At 28.0% G+C, this 18,667-nt stretch overlaps 1 protein-coding gene across 1 annotated transcript in view; it reads left to right on the forward strand.

Annotated features, from left to right (window-relative positions):
- Nucleotides 1–18,667, forward strand: part of LOC100211483 (ribosome maturation protein SBDS) — a 53,696-nt gene that overhangs the window by 14,400 nt on the left and 20,629 nt on the right. Inside the window, exons 2-3 of the mRNA XM_065807469.1 lie at nucleotides 10,628–10,757; nucleotides 10,936–11,136. Of these exons, the coding sequence (XP_065663541.1) occupies nucleotides 10,628–10,757; nucleotides 10,936–11,136 (331 nt within the window). The remainder of the gene's footprint in view (nucleotides 1–10,627; nucleotides 10,758–10,935; nucleotides 11,137–18,667) is intronic.

Raw genomic sequence — 18,667 nt, forward strand, 5'->3', positions numbered from 1 at the left:
TTCAGTGTTAGCATGTTAGTATGATTCCTTTTGGTGGGTAAGCATGATTCCTTTTGGTGGGTAAGTATGATTCCTTTTGGTGGGCATGGTTATAAAGATACATATTACTACATATGATATTCAAAGTAAGTTTATGTGCCCTTCTGGTCATCATCTCTTGGTGGTTTCTTTTTCAGAGTGCTTTGTTTTATTTTAATTTCTTTAAGTGAGTTTGTATTTTTTAATTTTTAAGACCGCTTTAGATCTTTTAAAAATAATAGCTGAAATTTTTTTAGTTTCGAGATAACAGTTTCTTTGTTCATAAAAAGTAAAATTAAATAAACAATAGGAGGTGATCTTAATAAGCTCAGAGTGAGTATGAAAATTTTTTGAAAATTAATATGTCTATTTCCATGTGTTAAGCACCTAAAAGTGCCTTTTTTTTTTCCCTTATTTTTTTGATTTTTCATAATTCCTGTTTTATAAGTAATAAGTTTATGTAATTTTGACTTTTTTTTTTTCTTTTTAAGAAAAGACCACTCTCCAATTCTTTCTAACAACTTTAACTTTACTATTGAAGGTAGCATCTAAAAAAAATAAAAATGGAACTACATTAGCATTTTTGTAATTTAACTCGCCCCAGTAAAATTTTGAAACATTTCAAATTTTAGGTGTTATGTTCATTTTTAAATTGTTTTGTGTCATTATTGTAAATGTACATATTTTCAACTTTCCATTGCACACAGAACAGAAACAAACCCAAAATCATTTTTTTTTGGTTGTGGTTTTTGTCGGTTCAAGGCAAAGTTAAAATTGTAATATTTTTGAAACCTGTTAGAACTAGATGATGAAATTTTTGAGATGTTCATGACTTATTAAAATCTTTAAGTGGTGTAAAAATCAGCAAAAGCTGAGACTAAGAGTTCCATATCCTAAATGTTTTCACATGAAATCACGCACTAGAGAGAATACTAATCGTAGGATAATTAGAGATGTCAGAAAGTATTGGAACCACTTATTTAGCACGTAATTATAGTTTAGCGAAGATTGATGAGAATTTTGGAGAACAAATTTGTAAGATTATTGTGAGATTTTATCTGAACCAAAAGCCATTGAAGATTAAAATTAAGACTTTAGCATCAGAAGCCAAAGTGGTTTGGATGTCTAACAATAAGTTAATCTTTTTAACTGAAATGGCAGGAAGAGTATGGCCAATAGATTCAAGAGATGCTTGCTTGGATCTAGGAGGTTAGGTAAGAGGTAAAGAGGTATACCACCCATGGTGTTTGCTTTCGCCCCTATTTCCATCCCTTGTGTGTCAAAAAATCTTGCACACATGAGGGGTGAGAGTAGATATTTTAATTTTGCTAAGTGTTATTTAAAATGACTTCTCAGCTGTTTTTTTTTAAAGTTTTTAACTTGGAATTGATAAAAGGCTAATCTATGAAATAAAAGGCTAATCTATGAAATAAAAAATACATTTTCAACTATATTTCAAAATAAAGACTTATAAATTGCTTGTTAAATTTTCTTTGCTCAGTTAAGCATTATTTATTTATTAAATATTATATATTCTGCACACTTGTTTTTAAATTAAAAAGTTCACAAAAAACAATTTAGTTTAATTCGGAACACACTATGTAGATGGATTCGATTCATGTTACTTTAATCTCTCGTTCACAATAAATAATAAACGCAAGTAGAAATATAGGGATATCCAAATCATGTTTCTGTGGGCATAAATCATCCACTAAAAAAAGTTTTGATTTTATATTAAAAATACTTCGAAAATGCTGTCTTTTGCAATAGGTAGTGCATATAAACTTGTACATTTTACTTTCGTCGAAAGATTTCATTTGGTGAAGGTAAAATTCGGATATTTCATTGGACATATAACTTATCTCAAATATCCGACTCAATGAAAAGAAAAGGAGGAACACCATTAAAATTATTTGAAATTAAAAGTTGATGTGAGCAATAAGAACACTTTTTTTAAGAAAAAAGTTCAAGACTGCGTCTTCACCTACTTTTGAGAAGTAGAGATCATTAATAGTTCTAGTTGAACTTCGCATGCACAGTTGATTATTGCAAACTACTTGTGACTCAAAAGACTGAATTGGCTTAATGAAATTAATGAAATGCTCCATTTCAGTTCCGAATGTACAGATCGAGTGATTTCCATTTTCGTCTTGAGAAACACAAAGCTTGCAAACGTCTAAGAGCCAAATACTTTTTGCTTTATTCCAATCATTGGAATCAATAAACCCTATTATATAAGCAATTTTTTCTTTGATATCAGAGTTTTTCAAATTAATCAATATGTTCTTAGACAGCTTGCTTGAAGCGCGAGTAAAAAATAATCAATTGAATCAATTGTACATGTGTTCAATAATTTAACTGGCTTTTAAAAATTTGATTCAATAAGCTTTCCTCCACCATTTAGGAATATTACTAAAAAACCAAGAGTTTTTACTTTGTTTTTCGTTAACTTTCAATTTCTTTGAACTGACTACATCCTGCTTATTAGACAGCGAACGCTTTTATTCTTGATAGATTCATCTTCATCTCTGCTTGAATGATCATCAAATGACTCAGAAGAAGAAACTAAATTAATTTTAGGCTTCTTTTTCAAAAACTTTTTTAATTTTTTTGACTCATAAACTTCATCTTTCGAAGTTTCAATTTGTGTCAACATTGAAGTTTCTGGTTTAGCGTTATTAGTAAAAAAGATTGTTAGCAATCATGCTGGATTCGGAAGCATCTCTAAGTACTTTCCACATACTAAATAATAAATTATGCTAGCAATATGCGCACAGCAGCCTACAGTTCTCATGCCGGTCTTACAAGTACAGTACCATCCTTTCATTCCAGTTTCATCATTTGTATTAGGTAAATATTGCACGTACACTTTATACTTTGTAGACTCAGAATGATGAGATCTGATAATAAGAGAAAGAACTTTTGATTTCCCTATCGATTGAACAATTTCACATATTGTCAATTCATATTTTCCTTTATTGAAATGTTCAGAAATGTAGCTTAAGCATTGCCTAAGTTAATATGAGCCCAAAGTGATGTTGTTTTTTATTATTTCTTCAGGCAATTTAGCAAAACCAAGTACAAGTGTTGCTTCAATGTTTATAAACAAACTCTTTTTGTTTAGTTGTTCAGTTTTGACCAGCTTTTCCAAACTATTTTGTAAATGAAGCTTTACTTTCATGTTATTAATAATTTTTTGTTTGTCATCCTGGTCTGAGTAAAGACGCTTGAAAAATCTATTAATAAGAGATGCTGCAATTCTGTAGTCGGTGAGTGTGTGAGGCAAACATTTATTGCGCACTTTATCTAAGGCTCTGAAAGATGTTTTTAGAAATGAATTTGTGACTTTGATAACCCAACGACACTTTGTAATCATTCTAGATTGATTAGCTTGTAATGTTGTCAATTGTTTTTGACCTTTTTCTTTACATGCAGGCATTTTTGGCTCCAAATTATAAGTATTTTTTAAGTTATCAAGACAGTCTCAAAAACCTCTATCAAGTAATATAATGTCACCAGGATGAAGCAATTTTCTAAGGTTTTGGTCGTCTAGAAGTACATCATTCATGATTGAAGCATCATTTTTTGTTGCCTCGTGAAGTCCAAATACATCAACAATTTTTCCATTTGATATAGAAAATAAAAAAAGGTTTAAACAAATGTGTTTTTTTTTTGTATGCTGAATGTTTTTCATTGAAAATAGTTGTTGCTGCTCTTTTGACAATAACAGTAAGTTCCGTCGACAACTAATATCAACTGAGATTCTTTAGCATTAAATATTTCTTTTGCCAATTCGCTGTTATTTGCTAACCATTCACTCCTTGTTAAGTGACCTACACCTAAGTTATTAGGGATGAAATCTTTGACAAAATCTCTTACTTGTTGCAAATATTGAGATACTTCAAAATGAGAGTCAATATCAAAATAATCAGTGACAGTGTATTGATCAAGGCCAGTTTTTAGCCAAAACAGAAACATGGCTAGAACTGGAGATTTAGATCTATTACTGGTGTTTCTGAGTGAAATCAAATCTTCACTTAGTTCTTCAAATTGTTGTCTATTGAATCGAGTAGTTTGCTGCCAAATAGAATCAGGTAGTTTTGAAATATCAGAAAACTTTGAAAATAAACTGCTATGCTGAGCCTAAAATCGAAACATCTCTAGTAAAGATTTAACTTCTGATGCATTTAGTTTCACATTCTTTTTAACAACAATCAGCTGATTTAAAGCTTCATTGTTTAATAATCCAACTTCGTTCAAATGCTCTCCGCAGCATCTTGATCCAGTAGGTATAAGAATTTTTTTTTGGACATAAGCGTCAATAATCCCTTGCCCTGAAAAGAATTTGAAATTTTTTTGAAGATTTATTGATGTGACACAAAACAATAGCGATGAAAAGCAGTTGTTCAAGGTTTATCCACCAAAATTGATGTATTTTTTTTTTTGCTCATTCCTTCGCTTTTTTTTAGCTCAACTCTTTTTCAATTCTTTTTTAAACTCAACTAGAAAACTTTTTGAAGACTTTAGTGATATTTGTTCATTTTGTTCAGTGGGCAAGCTGATATTTGATTTGTTTCAAGCGTTTTAGAAAACTCAAGATTCGCTGTTTGAAAATCAAATGACTCTGAGTGAGTCTCTATAAATCTATTTAACGGTGAATTTATTTCCTCATTCTCCTTTCTACGTGCTCTTTCAATACAGGCAGCACAGCAACGTGTTCCAATCTCAATGGCATTTTTGTTTTTGTTGATTGTTTCTCGTATTTCATTTAGGAACCTCAAATTCGTTTCTAAAAAAACTCTAGATATTCCACGCTTATTTTTTACTTTATCCAATCTTTTGAAACAACATCCGCATCTACATTCTCTTAAAGTTATTTCACTCATTTTTAGTTTTATTTAAAAAAAAATTAAAACTTATTTCAAACTATTAATCTTTTTATTTTGGTACTTTTTAATTTTAAACAAACAACTTATATATGCCCGTTGGGAATTCTCTTCCGTTGGGAATACAATTTAATAGCATTAACAGGTTATTATAGTCAATTAAGTATTAGAAAATTGCGAGACTTTTTTTTAATTTTTCCTATTAAATAAGCGGTTAATTAATCGTAATAATTAATTAACTTCTATATATAATTAATTATAATTAATTGTACGCATTATAGTTGGAATAATAGTGTTTTAGTGATTTAAGAAATTAATTTAAACATAAACCAAAAGGGGCGAAAACTTGATAGTTAAAGGCCTAACCTCTTTATGCATACATAATATGTATATATGGATATAAACAAAGATTAGAAAAAACGTTGTATTAAATAACAATTGTCAGAGAAGATTAAAGTAGTTTGGGTATCAGCATATAGAGAGGTAGCAACTTCAGGAGAAAATGGGAAAGGTAGAAATAAGCAAACTTGGAGAAAGTGCATTATATATGGTATGAACAAACATCAGTTAAGGAAAAAAATACTCAAGATTTTTTTTATATAAGAGAAACAGCATAACAGGGGAAGGCTAAAGCTTGATGATGATGATGATGATGATAATGATGATGATGATGATGATGATGATGATGATGATGATGATGATGATGATGATGATGATGATGATGATGATGATGATGATGATGATGATGATGATGATGATGATGATGATGATGATGATGATGATGATGATGATGATGATGATGATGATGATGATGATATTTGACGATGGTGTTAATAATAATGATGACTTATAATAGATTGGAATCATAATAGATTAGAAAATATTAATAATTTAATATAAATGCACTAAAAAAATATTCTGTTGGGAATAAAAGGCAATTTACTTGCAATAAATACTGTTAATTCCTTTCAGTTCAAATGAATTTTATGTTAACTGAACATACTATGAAAATTTCAAGTAAATTAGACTTTTTTATTCTGAGATGTTTGATTTTAAAGTTACAAAATTTACGAAAATTACAAAATCAAAAATTAAAAGTAAAACACAAAATAAAGTTATAATATATAAAAAATCACAAATTTTCAAAAATCACAAAAATCACCTTCCTGATACGTATAATGATGTTTCATTTCGATTTTGTTAATTTTTCTAAATAGCTCTGAGACTTTTTCTTTTTTTCATTTTTTTACTTTTTTACTTGATTTTTTTTCCATGCTTTTTATATGTAAAATATTTTGTTCATAAGACTTAGGCTTGGTAACAATTCTTGATAGTCAAATAAAAATAAAATATTATTAAAACCATCTGTATTAATGTTATAGTGTAAAATTGCTGAATTAATACTTCTTTCAAAAGTTTGTTTTCAAACCAATATATTTTTTAGGCAGCAAGACCAAACCAACACATTAAGACTTTCATTTGTATTTTTGGTCTGCCCATGTACACATTTTAACAATAATTTTACTTTACTGTTTATTTTACTGGTTAGTATAACACTGGTTTTAAAAGGTTACTAATCCATATTGGTAAATTTATATGTTCTTTATACTTTAAAGTACTATATAATTTTCCATATTGATATTAATACTAATTTCAGTTCTTGGGCAAAAACAGTGACATTTGGATAGCCAGTACTGTGGAACAAATAGCCCATTTTGGCTTTTTCATGACATATATGTTATCTGTGTTACTTCTTATAGCTAAACCATAATAGTTTTGCAAACTATTAATTACATTCTCAGTCAGTTTGTTTTTTCCACTTAATGAAGTAAACGTTCTCTTGTAACTTTTGATGAGATTATGTAGACACATTCCCATTCTTTTTTGTACATGTGCAACACACTCTATATTATTATTTTGAATAGAATTATTTTAATTAAACAACCAAAGATTTTAATGGCACCAGCTGCTTTTATTGACCCAGAAGGTTGTTTATGATTAATATGACATTAATGTTGAGGTTTCCAAACATTGTATCAAGGTGAACTTTTTTTATATTTCCATATTCTACAGCCCATGCTAAATTTTGGCATGGGCTGTAGAATATGGAAATTATAACTGTATTGTTGCCATGCAACATCAATTTTAAAATTTTTTATTACTGGTTTAACATCATCAACATGGTTATCTTTCATTTTAGTTGTGGTGTGCTTCATACTTTCTTTAGCAATTTTATCATAAGCTTTTGCTATTTCTATATTTTGTTTCCTAGATGGAACAGCTGTTAAACAATGTAAATTCATACAGCAACTTAATTTTTTTTTATAGCTTGATATTCTCAATTTATTTCCTGAAACCAGTTATCATTTATTTGTTTTAAAGTTTTTTCTACTGGTCTTCTTTTCTTCTAATTTACTGCTCTGTTTAGAAGAATATAAAACCTTTTACCATCCACACTTGATTTCAAGATGATGGGCAAAGCCCATAATAGAGTATCAACAATTGTAACAACACCAGAACAATCTGGACAACAAATGTTTTCCATAAAATTTTCCAACAAAATTCGAAAATTAATAATATAAAAGTAATTATCTACAGTTTTATTTACTACTTGATTTATATTTACAGTTTTATTTACTACTTGATTTATATTTACAGTTTTATTTACTACTTGATTTATATTTACAGTTTTATTTACTACTTGATTTATATTTACAGTTTTATTTACTACTTGATTTATATTTACAGTTTTATTTACTACTTGATTTATATTTACAGTTTTATGTACTACTTGATTTATATTTACAGTTTTATTTACTACTTGATTTATATTTACAGTTTTATTTACTACTTGATTTATATTTACAGTTTTATTTACTACTTGATTTATATTTACAGTTTTATTTACTACTTGATTTATATTTACAGTTTTATTTACTACTTGATTTATATTTACAGTTTTATTTACTACTTGATTTATATTTACAGTTTTATTTACTACTTGATTTATATTTACAGTTTTATTTACTACTTGATTTATATTTACAGTTTTATTTACTACTTGATTTGTATTTACAGTTTTATTTACTACTTGATTTGTATTTACAGTTTTATTTACTACTTGATTTATATTTACAGTTTTATTTACTACTTGATTTATATTTACAGTTTTATTTACTACTTGATTTATATTTATCAGTGGCATTAATTTTTTTGCCCTTGCACAATTTGAATAATACCTGAATAATATATTTTTTCTGTTGCACTGGTATAAATGTTGCATTAGTAAACAATGTTTCCAAAAAAAACCTTTTGTTTAAGATTTTGTTGTTTCTTGAAGCATTCATTATTCATAGTTCGTGAAGTAAAATGTAAAAAGATCAACAACAAGAATAAAACATCATGTACAAGACTTTTTATAAAAACTGCCAAAGGTTGCAATCTTAATTCAATTGATGATTTTTAACTCTTGCAATTTTTTTATTGGGTAATATTTTAATCATTAATGATTACATTGGATAATGACTTTTTTGGTAAATACCATTTTAAAAGAAAATATTTTTTAATCCATTTATTTAGCCATAAAATATGAAAATTTACAATAATATCTTATAAACTCACATAAATAAGGTCAGGTGTCACTCATATAGTTAAGAACTAGTCGATGAAGTGACACCTAAAAAAAACAAAAAAAAAAACAAACTATAAATAAAACAGACAGAATTTAAAATAAAATAAAGAGGAAAAAAAATTAAAAAAAAGAAAGGAAAATAAAGCACTAATATATAAAGATAATATTAATAATTGCAATAATAATATAATAAAAATAATAATAGTATTAATAATAATGTGAATAAAAAAGCATTAATAACTATAGTAACTATATCATGATAATTTTACTAAAAATTATAACTAATGATAAAAAACATGGTAAAAATAATCATAATAAAGTTTATAAATATGACAGAAACTGTTTACCATTGCTAAGGGTATTCGTAAGATTAGATTATTGTATGTGGTCATATAAAACCTTTTAAATTGATTTAATGCTCATATCTTCAATAATATCAGGACTATTGTAAATAAATAAAGAAGCTTCCCAAACTTTTATAAATTTCATTGGTAACATTATTCGATATCTTACCAAATTGTCCTAACAAATGGTTGCTGGCATTAGTAGAACTGTTGAGAAACTCAAAAGTTTCTTAACAGTTCTACTCAATTTCTTAGGAATTTTGGTTAAGGCTTATCCCTTGTTCTTCAGTTTGTAGGTCATGTACAATCCATGCAAGTTTCCTATTAAGTTTATTTTCAAGCCATTGTATCACTATTTTTGCCCATCTAGTATTTATATTAGTTCTATCACAACCTATGGACTCCAATGTCAAGTCCAAACATCCTTCTTAAAGCCATTCAACTAAACCTGCAATTATTTATGCAGAGTTTTTTGAATCTGATTCTTTAGGGAAAAAATGAAATAGATAATTTCCCCCAGGTTTACTATATTATGGTCAACAATTAAAGTACTTAAGTATTTCTTTCTGTGATAAAGTTTAGCAGTTTCTCTTAAACAGTATGCTTTAAGTTTGCTAGTGCTACATTTTTTATAAACTTCTCTGTAATATTTCATCAAAGTAATCACTCTAAAATAACATCTTTTCAGAATTTAAAAATTAAATATTTAACAAAGGAAATGTTTTTCAAAACTTTTAATTAAAACTTTAATACATTCTTGTTTAATAACTAGTTTAGAACATATTTAGTCATGGACATTTAAGAGGTAAGGGGAGGTGCAGCTTCTTCCCCTAACCCCCTCACTCCAATTTTCAACTGGTCCATGTGGGTGTATAAATCTGACTTTATATCAAATTTATATCTTTAGCTTTTTTCTTCTTTTTTATACTCCTTTTCCACCAAATTTGTCTTCAAAAAGGAACAATTCTATGGAACGATGTAAAAAGATGCAATTTAGCAGAGTGACAAGTAGTACAAGAGTTTTATAAGTCATAAAAAAAAGGAAAAGAAGAGGTTATAACTTGTTTGAGCAGTTATTGTTTGATTTTGCAGGAGAAAAAGTCACAGGGTAGTCAATCAAAAAAATTCAACCTTATAAACCTATCTTTGAATTGGGTAGGGCAGTGTTAGTTTCCTTATCATATGTCATTTACTTCTACAAGTAAATAGTACACAATTAAAAATCTTTTCCATGTGATTTTTTACTCAGTAACTTATTTTGGTTTCAAATTTGTTAATAAATTGTTTAAGGTTTGAACTATCTGTTGCGCCGCATTAATACTCTTACAACCATGTTTTTGTACTTAATAAGTTGTTGTCTTATGCAAACAAAAGAAAAAAAGATTTGGCAAAAAAAAAAATATTAGAAAAAGATTTGTCTTCAGCCTTTTCTGACTGGGTTTTATAATAGCTTGTTTTAGTTTTTTTCGTTTTTTATTGTTGAGATTACAATGTTCAGTATGTAACATATACAATACAAGAGTGTTGTTTTAATACTTACAAAAGTTACAAACAAAAAATTAAAATGTTTACAAATAGTAGTTACAAAATCTTGAAGTTTAATAGTAGGATTTTACATATGTCATTTGTTATTTTTGGTTCAGTGAAAAAGATATTAATGAGGTTTTGCAGACACAACAAGTTTTTACTAATGTATCTAAAGTTTAATAGTAGGATTTTACATATGTCATTTGTTATTTTTGGTTCAGTGAAAAAGATATTAATGAGGTTTTGCAGACACAACAAGTTTTTACTAATGTATCTAAAGGGCAAGTTGCTAAGAGAGAAGATTTGATTCAAGCTTTTGGCACAGATGATGAAAAAGAATGCTGTCTAAAGGTTAAAACATGCAGTTTTTTTTTTTTTATTTACAAAAAAATACAAATTATTTTTAAAATTATTTACAAATTTATTTAATTTATTACAAAATTATTAATTATTACAAATTTATGTATCTTTAAACATGCTAATTGTAATATTATTATCAAGTTGCAAGTCATAAATTAAATATTTTTAGATATTAGCAAAAGGAGAACTTCAAGTTTCAGAAAAAGAAAGATCTCAACAATTTGAATCAATGTATAGAGATATTGCCACAACTGTTTCTAACAAATGTGTCAATCCTGAAACCAAACGCCCTTATCCTGTTGGAGTAATCGAAAGTGCTATGAAAGAAATTCATTTTGCAGTCAAGCCTAACAAAAGTACAAAAATGCAGGTAAATTTTCTGAAAGAGTTGAATGTGTCTTTACTTTAGTAACCCTCTTGTATGATACAAGTTAGTATAATGAAATGAAAAATTATGAATATATTCAAGTTTTAATAAAGTATTTATTTAAATTAGTTTACTTATAGGTTTGAAATTATTTTATTTTAATGTATTCTGTATATTTTTATCTTTTGATGTTTAGTAACAGTATCTCTAAGCACTTTTAACTCAGTATCACAAAGTTTAACTCAGTATTTCTTAGCACTTTAAAGTGATTTTGGTTTCTTAAAACATAATAAAGATATTTCATTTTGAAATTTAGACAAAAAGTTCTTTTTTTTTGCCCTCCATTCTCCATTATAGAATTTATAGCGATACTTTTTGTTTGAATAAATTAAGTTCTAGAGGAAAAATATGACTGAAAATTGGTATCTGACCATTTTTAAAGGTGTTGAATACAAAGACAAACAGATAATAGCGCAGTTCTTAATATTTAAGGATGATTTTAAAATATCAAGAATCAAATTTTTTGTTTTGTAACCATGGTTTTCATTTCACTTGTTTCTGGAGTTGCCTTATTATAATTGTGAAATAAGAGGTCTTAAAAAAGTTTAGGTCTCTGAAAGAAAATAAAAAAAACAATATTGCTTTGCATATTTAAAATCAGTATTTTCAAAAGTATATATGGAAATATAACTTACAATACAACACATTGAAAATATAATTTCTTTATTTATTAGTTATAATAATTTAACTTAACATTATTACTTATAATACTTATAATTACGTCTAATAATTAAGTATTGTTTCAAAATATTGGTTGCATGCTCAAATTTTAGGTTGCATGCTCAAATGTTGTGTTAAAAAAAAGAGAAACTAAAATGCAATTTTTTTTGAAAAATAATAAAAATTAAAAGGAATAACCCAATTTTACTATAATTGAAGTTGATATCATTTAAATAATGAAAGCAAAATATTAATAAACTTTCACTTAAAGCTGTTCAAATAGAGTTTCATCTTCTTTTGAGATATGGTACTGATGCCCAGAAGATGTAAACGGTGTTTTAACAAGAGAAATGACATTCATTCTCTGCACCCAGCAATTATCATCTCGCTTTGGCCAGTAGTACAACCGACTCGGATAATGTGGATGCATAAACTTTATCATGAAATCGTCATTCTCTTAATCAACTTTAGCAACCATACCGCAATTATGCCAGTAAAATTTGTTGTATTTAGCAACCATACCAAGCCAGTAAAATTTGTTGTATTTTCAAAATAGGTATTGTGATATCATAACATAGTTTTATTTTATTTTTATTGAGGAAGTCAAATGTTAGAGCAAAATCATCATCATCTGATACCCTTTTCATTTTTATAATTGAATGTGAAGGTATAAATTGATGGAAACTTCTTGTCCCAGGAATAGTAGTTGCTAGTAAAGGTCTATCAGTAAGTTTGTTTCTTACTAGCTCAATTTCTTCAGCAGTGGCGTACATAAACATAATCTCACTGATTGACTTTTGGCAGTATTCAAACATTGCTTGAGAAGACAGTATTTGACTCAGACTTCTTGGACTAAGCAAGCTAGCAGTTGCAACAATTCTTTCAACAGTGCCATCTATACCATCGCATGGAGATTTGCTATGGCTTGTTGCAAAGAAATTCCAAATGCAACGAACAGAAAAATCTTGAGCATGGTGACATAAATTGTAAAAATGTTTGCAGTTTTTATACTGCCTTGCACAGCCATCCAAAAAATAATGAATTGTGGGGCAAAGATTAGTTTTAATATGATTAATGGTTTTATGCATAATTTCATTGATAAACCCAACATGGTTCATGTCATTTGAAATTACGCAAAAAGAAGATATTTCCAATTTCACTTTCTTGTAGTAGATGACAACTGGATGAAGAGAACATTGACTCTTGCTCCAACTCTGTATCTCTGCGAGTAACTCTGTATCTCGTCTTGTACTACAAAAGTGTAATTCTCTGCAAAATCTACCAGTACAATAGAACCATCAATACTAATTGTTTCTCTGAGATGCTTTAGATATCTAGAATGTGATTTTGCTATAAATGAATGAGAAGTAGTTTTCTCAAGTTTTTCACACAGGAGCTCTATGAATTCATTTAATAGAAGTTTTATTTTTAATAGTTCAGTTCTATCTGTTGTTGTCCACTGTTTGAAATCCGCTGAATGTTCATTTTCATCACTTTCATATTGCTCTTTTAGATCATCGTTTTTTATGAGATACTGGAAATAATTTTAAGCAGCTTGTATGCCAGGACAATTATTGTATTGGTGAATCATGCAAACTTTTAATTTTCTGCTCCAGACTTTTCAATGATTTCATGGTAAGATGTTTCAAGGCCTACAACACTCAACATTAATTTAACATTTTGGTGTATTATACACACACAAACAGAATGTGTACCTTTTGGACCAGCAAGAATGCACCATTTAGACTGAAAACTACAAAATTTAGAATATCCAATTTTATGGTCTGGGTACTTTATCTTAAATCCAACGTAGAGCACCTTTAAATTACACAAAATTAATTTTTTTGACATGTATTTTTTATTCCCAACACTTACACAGTCTTTTACCTTACCTTAAATACTCATCGCCTAAAAAATAAAAAAGCTTTACAAGTTCTATAACATCTTTGCTGATTCAATGCAGTTCAACCACATCAAGGTATACTATGATGCCTTTTTGGTTGCATAAAAACTTTGCATTTTGAATTTCGTGTTTATAAATTTAAAACTCTTTTGCTGCTTTTCTGATAGACCAAGATTTTGGGGTCAATGTCAAAATTTGAAGTTGCTTTCTTCTGTTAGAAACTTTAAGTTTTTCTTTCATGCATTCAACAAAGAAGTCTAGATTGCCAGTTTTGGTTTGAATTTCCTTTAGAACTTCATTGTTGCTTGGTGCAACAAAATCAGATTCAGTAACATCCAGAGCAGTTGCAAGTTTCTTAAGAACTGCTTCTTCAACTTGCTTTGTCTTTCTCTTTCCAAGTGAAGGCTTGTTAGAGGTTTTAGGTAAATGAACTTTTAGAGGAGACAGTTCAAGTTCACACAAAGTAATGTTGAGCAATAACCTTGTTAATTCCAGTATAATTTCTTTTTCCATATTACCTTCAGGTAATCAACTTGTTGTCTTCTGATTCTTCACTTGATGTTAGTTTATGTCTGCATTGTGGACAAAGCTTTTGGCCTGGGACTATGAATTTGCCTTTACTTCATAGGTACTTTGCTGTATCCAAGTTGATTTCACAAAGACTGCCTAAAAAAGAGAAGAACTCTTTTAATATGTATAAAAATGTTAACAAAACCATTTATAACAAGTTGTATGTCATTTAATAGTGCACTTTCAGAAATCAGTTAAAAGTAAGATTATATATAGTTAAAATAGAATTTGGCTGCCAAGAATTTCATTATTATAACTCACAACACTTTCACAAAACTAAAAGTTGTAGTTACTATAAATTTTTTTAACTTTGTTATGAGTATTAAATGGATTGCAGTACCGTGTTAGTTTAGTTGCATAACGCTTCAAATAAACATGTTAATGATGGAGACAAGTTGTTGATTTGGCATTGGTTATTGATAGCCCAGTCCTTCACATAAATATTTTTCTTTCATATTCATGAATATCTTCAAAAGATTTGATTTCAAGCAACAATGTATATGTTGCAAGATGAGATTCACTTTCTAGCTTAATTCCAATGGAGCACTGTTGGCTGTTTGCTGTTACTGAGAAACTGAATTACCAAATAAAACTCCATAATTATTTAATCTAGAATTTTTTTTATGTTTATACAATAAATTTTTTTATGTTTATACAACTGGTGTTTCAAAACTATATTTATATGACATACCTGGCATCACAAAGCTATATTTATATATCACAGCAGATGTCGCATAACTAGATTTTTACATGACAATTCACTTCACAAAAACTTTATTTATATAACTCTGAGAGTTAATGAAAGCGTAACCCATGGTAACAGAACAAAAAATTTATTTTTATTATTTTCTCTATATTTTATAATTCAGCACCCTCGAAAATGGTCAGGTACCAATTTTTAGCCATATGGTTAAAATTTGAAAGAAATCTGAGGTGACTGAAAAATTTCAATTTTTTGTCCCACTTTTACATGGAATTACCCCAACATTATTTACTGTACACAAATTAGTGCTCTATGAACAAAACCAATGAAGGCACCACTGATAGTTTTAGGGTTTGTTTAATGTTTGTGATTATATTTTTGTGATGTATTAAAACTATATGTACATGATTTGTTGTTAGTAACTGAAATATCAAGATAATTTAATGTATTGGTTAAGTCGGCAGACTTCATCGTGAATATTTTTATGTTGTTTATTAAGTAGATCTTAAAATTTTTGCGCATCTTCTTCTACCTAGAACCGTGAATATCTTTTAATTGATTTGACATAATTGTTATTGTTAAACGCCATTGAGAGAGCTTTTCATGATACTGTAAAAAACACTCTGCATATACCACCATAAGAGCTAAGCCAATTGGTTCATGAATAATAATCATAAATAAAATCAATCATGAATAAAATTTTCATATAAAAAATAACAATAAGAAAGAGACCTGAATCTCATTCTTGTTAATTTCCTATAATCTTTCTGTATCCACAAACTGCTGTGAATTTTATAAATGAGTTTCATTTAAGTTTAGAGTTTTTTGATCATTCTAAGGCATTGTGTGATGTCTTAAGTTAAAATCCCAAATTATCTGACTTTTTTATGCAACCAAAATTTTTTCAAAATGATAAAAAATAAATAAAAAATAAATACTTTTCTAAAATGTTTTACTATTAAATCTATGTACTACTATAAAATCTATTTTTAATTTTTACAACTATTAGTTTTACAAGTTATCGGGCAAATTTTTATTTCAAATAAAACTTGGTTTACAGTAAAATTGCCTCAGTTTAGTCACCATGCAACTTCAGTCATTAAAGAATGAGTAACAAAAATGCATGCGCATTTATTTATTTTTTTGTATTATTTCAATTCACCTCCCCAAGGCCATGAAAGCCACACAGTCAAGGAGGCTACTTTAGTTGTGGTTACAACCCTCTCTCAACTCTAAAATTGTGGTTACAACCCTCTCTCAACTCTAAAACTCCAAAACACTAACCTTGACGAACAAGGCTGCTGCACGAAGAAACAAGAAATATTTTTTTATCCAATAATATTTGTTATCACTTAATGCATAAGATTCATAAAAAAATGGTGTTTATTTAAAATCTGCTGAAATAATTTGTTTGCAAAACAAGAGTTTTGAAAGCAAAGTATTGAATAAAATGATGAAATATTATTAGGAGTCACCAAGTTAACAATGTTTAAAATGTTTTTTTTGATTTTTAAATATTAAATACTTTTTTTCTTCAAAATCAGTGAAATTTTAAAGTGCTATAACTTTGGTCACTTTTGGATTGTGCAACATGCCTCACTAAACAACAAAAACAACAATTAGCAAAATGTTGTGAAATGTTGAACTGAAAAATCTATGTAAATCAATTACAAAAAAAATTAATTTAATTGTACCGCTCTGAAATAATTTGTCTACACATAAAAATTTCAAAATCATGCATATTACTAAAACTTTTAATAAGCGAACTTTGAAAGTAATGATAAAATATAGCATCAGTATATTTAAGAGTCTTCTAAATAAATTTGTTTGCTAAAAATAATTTATGCTTTTTAATAAGTTTTTTTTTATCAAAGTTGTCTTTTAAAAAATCTTTTCAAAAATTGAATTAACTGATTTTGTTTCATAATTTTATTATAAAATAAATAGAAAACTAGTTTTCATAATTTTTTAGGTTAACTTTGCAATTTGGCAATATGTTATTGTAATGTGTTATTTGGATGTTAAATTTGTGATATTGTGATAACAATTTTTTATACAGTGAGTTTTTATGGAATAAATTATAGGTCGACTTTCAAAAGCTGCAAAGTATCTTCATCAAGTTCTTGGACTTTTTTGCTGTATGGTTTTCTAATGCTGGTGATGTTGGGATCGGAAGTGTACAGAAGAGTATGAAATATGTCCTCATTTGTAGCTAATCTAGAATATTTCCTGACATGATAAAGGCGAAATTTTACATAATCTTTAATATGGGATTCTTGCGCATCTACTGAAAGTTGACCAATAGGCAGTACTGTAAAATGTTTTATGATATTTTCTCCATGAAGTAAAGTTTTGTGTACTCAAAACAGCATATAGTAACAGGTGTAATTACTCACATAAATGTGGGCAGTTTCTGTAGCATGTGTACCAAAACTTTCAGCTTTTATCATAACACTTGAGGAGAGAACTTGTAGAATTATGTAATGTCACTTGATCAAATTTTTATTTACTTCAGTGATTTCAGAAGTGCAGTTTGTATTGTGAAAAAAATCTCCTACTAGTATTACCATCATTGGTATTACCACTTACTTGTTTCGGTTTGTCGACAATTAAACCTAGCTGCTCACGAAAACGTTTCTGTACCAAGGTCTCCTTTTTTTTCTTTTGTCATTTTTTTCTTTACTTTTAACTGACTATGCATGGAAAGACAGGTTGTAGAAAATATGTAATATCATTTCCATACACCGAATCCAGGTATGTAATGTGGGCAGTCCGTATTGATACTTTCTTTTCAGACCTAGCAGACACTTTAGTCAAATTGTTTATTTGTTATGGAGTAGCTCTACATATTGTACATGTAGACGCAGAAGGCGTGTAGGCGTATCCATTAATACCTGAGAAGGCGTATCCATTAATACCTGAGCCACTTTTCCATCTATCATTGTTAAAAAAAGTTCATGTTTCACTAGTATACCTTTACAACATTTGTTAATTATAGATGGCCGTAAAGAGTATATTTGGCTTTTTATTTCATCTACAACAACCAATAATAATACCATTAATAGAATGCATGTCCATCAAAATTACTTTTCAATAAAAAAAATTGACAACTTACACAAAACTATTGTTATAAACAGATATAGTCTGAAACCATGAAAAAAAGCGTTTTCTGTTTCTGACTTTTAACATTTTTTTATCTATAATTTTGGAAACCGCACGTTTCCACAGCTGATTTTTAATAAATCAATTTTATATACACCTAAGCTACAAATCAATTACAAAAATGAAGCGTGGATAGGCGTGGGTGACTAAAAGTATCGATGAACTTTAAGATTTTTTATTTTCTAGCTCATTTTGTAGTTCAGTTAATTATTAGTAAAAAAAATCATAATTAAAAATATGAATTTGTTCTAAAATCTCCATAACATGATGCTTTCAAAAATGTATAACACTTTATATTTATTTATAAAAGGTTTTTTAGAAAATAACTTTTAAAGTGATGAAGCAATTGAGTTTCCATTGAAGATTTACAAAAATGTGAAACAGTAAGGCTTCAAAAATTATCTTTTTACATAAAGTTTCCTGAAATCTCTACATTATAGTAAAGATTAACTATTAAACTATTAAAAAATATTGAA

Source organism: Hydra vulgaris, chromosome 10, assembly GCF_038396675.1.
Source record: "Hydra vulgaris chromosome 10, alternate assembly HydraT2T_AEP".
NCBI classification, from domain to species: domain Eukaryota; kingdom Metazoa; phylum Cnidaria; class Hydrozoa; order Anthoathecata; family Hydridae; genus Hydra; species Hydra vulgaris.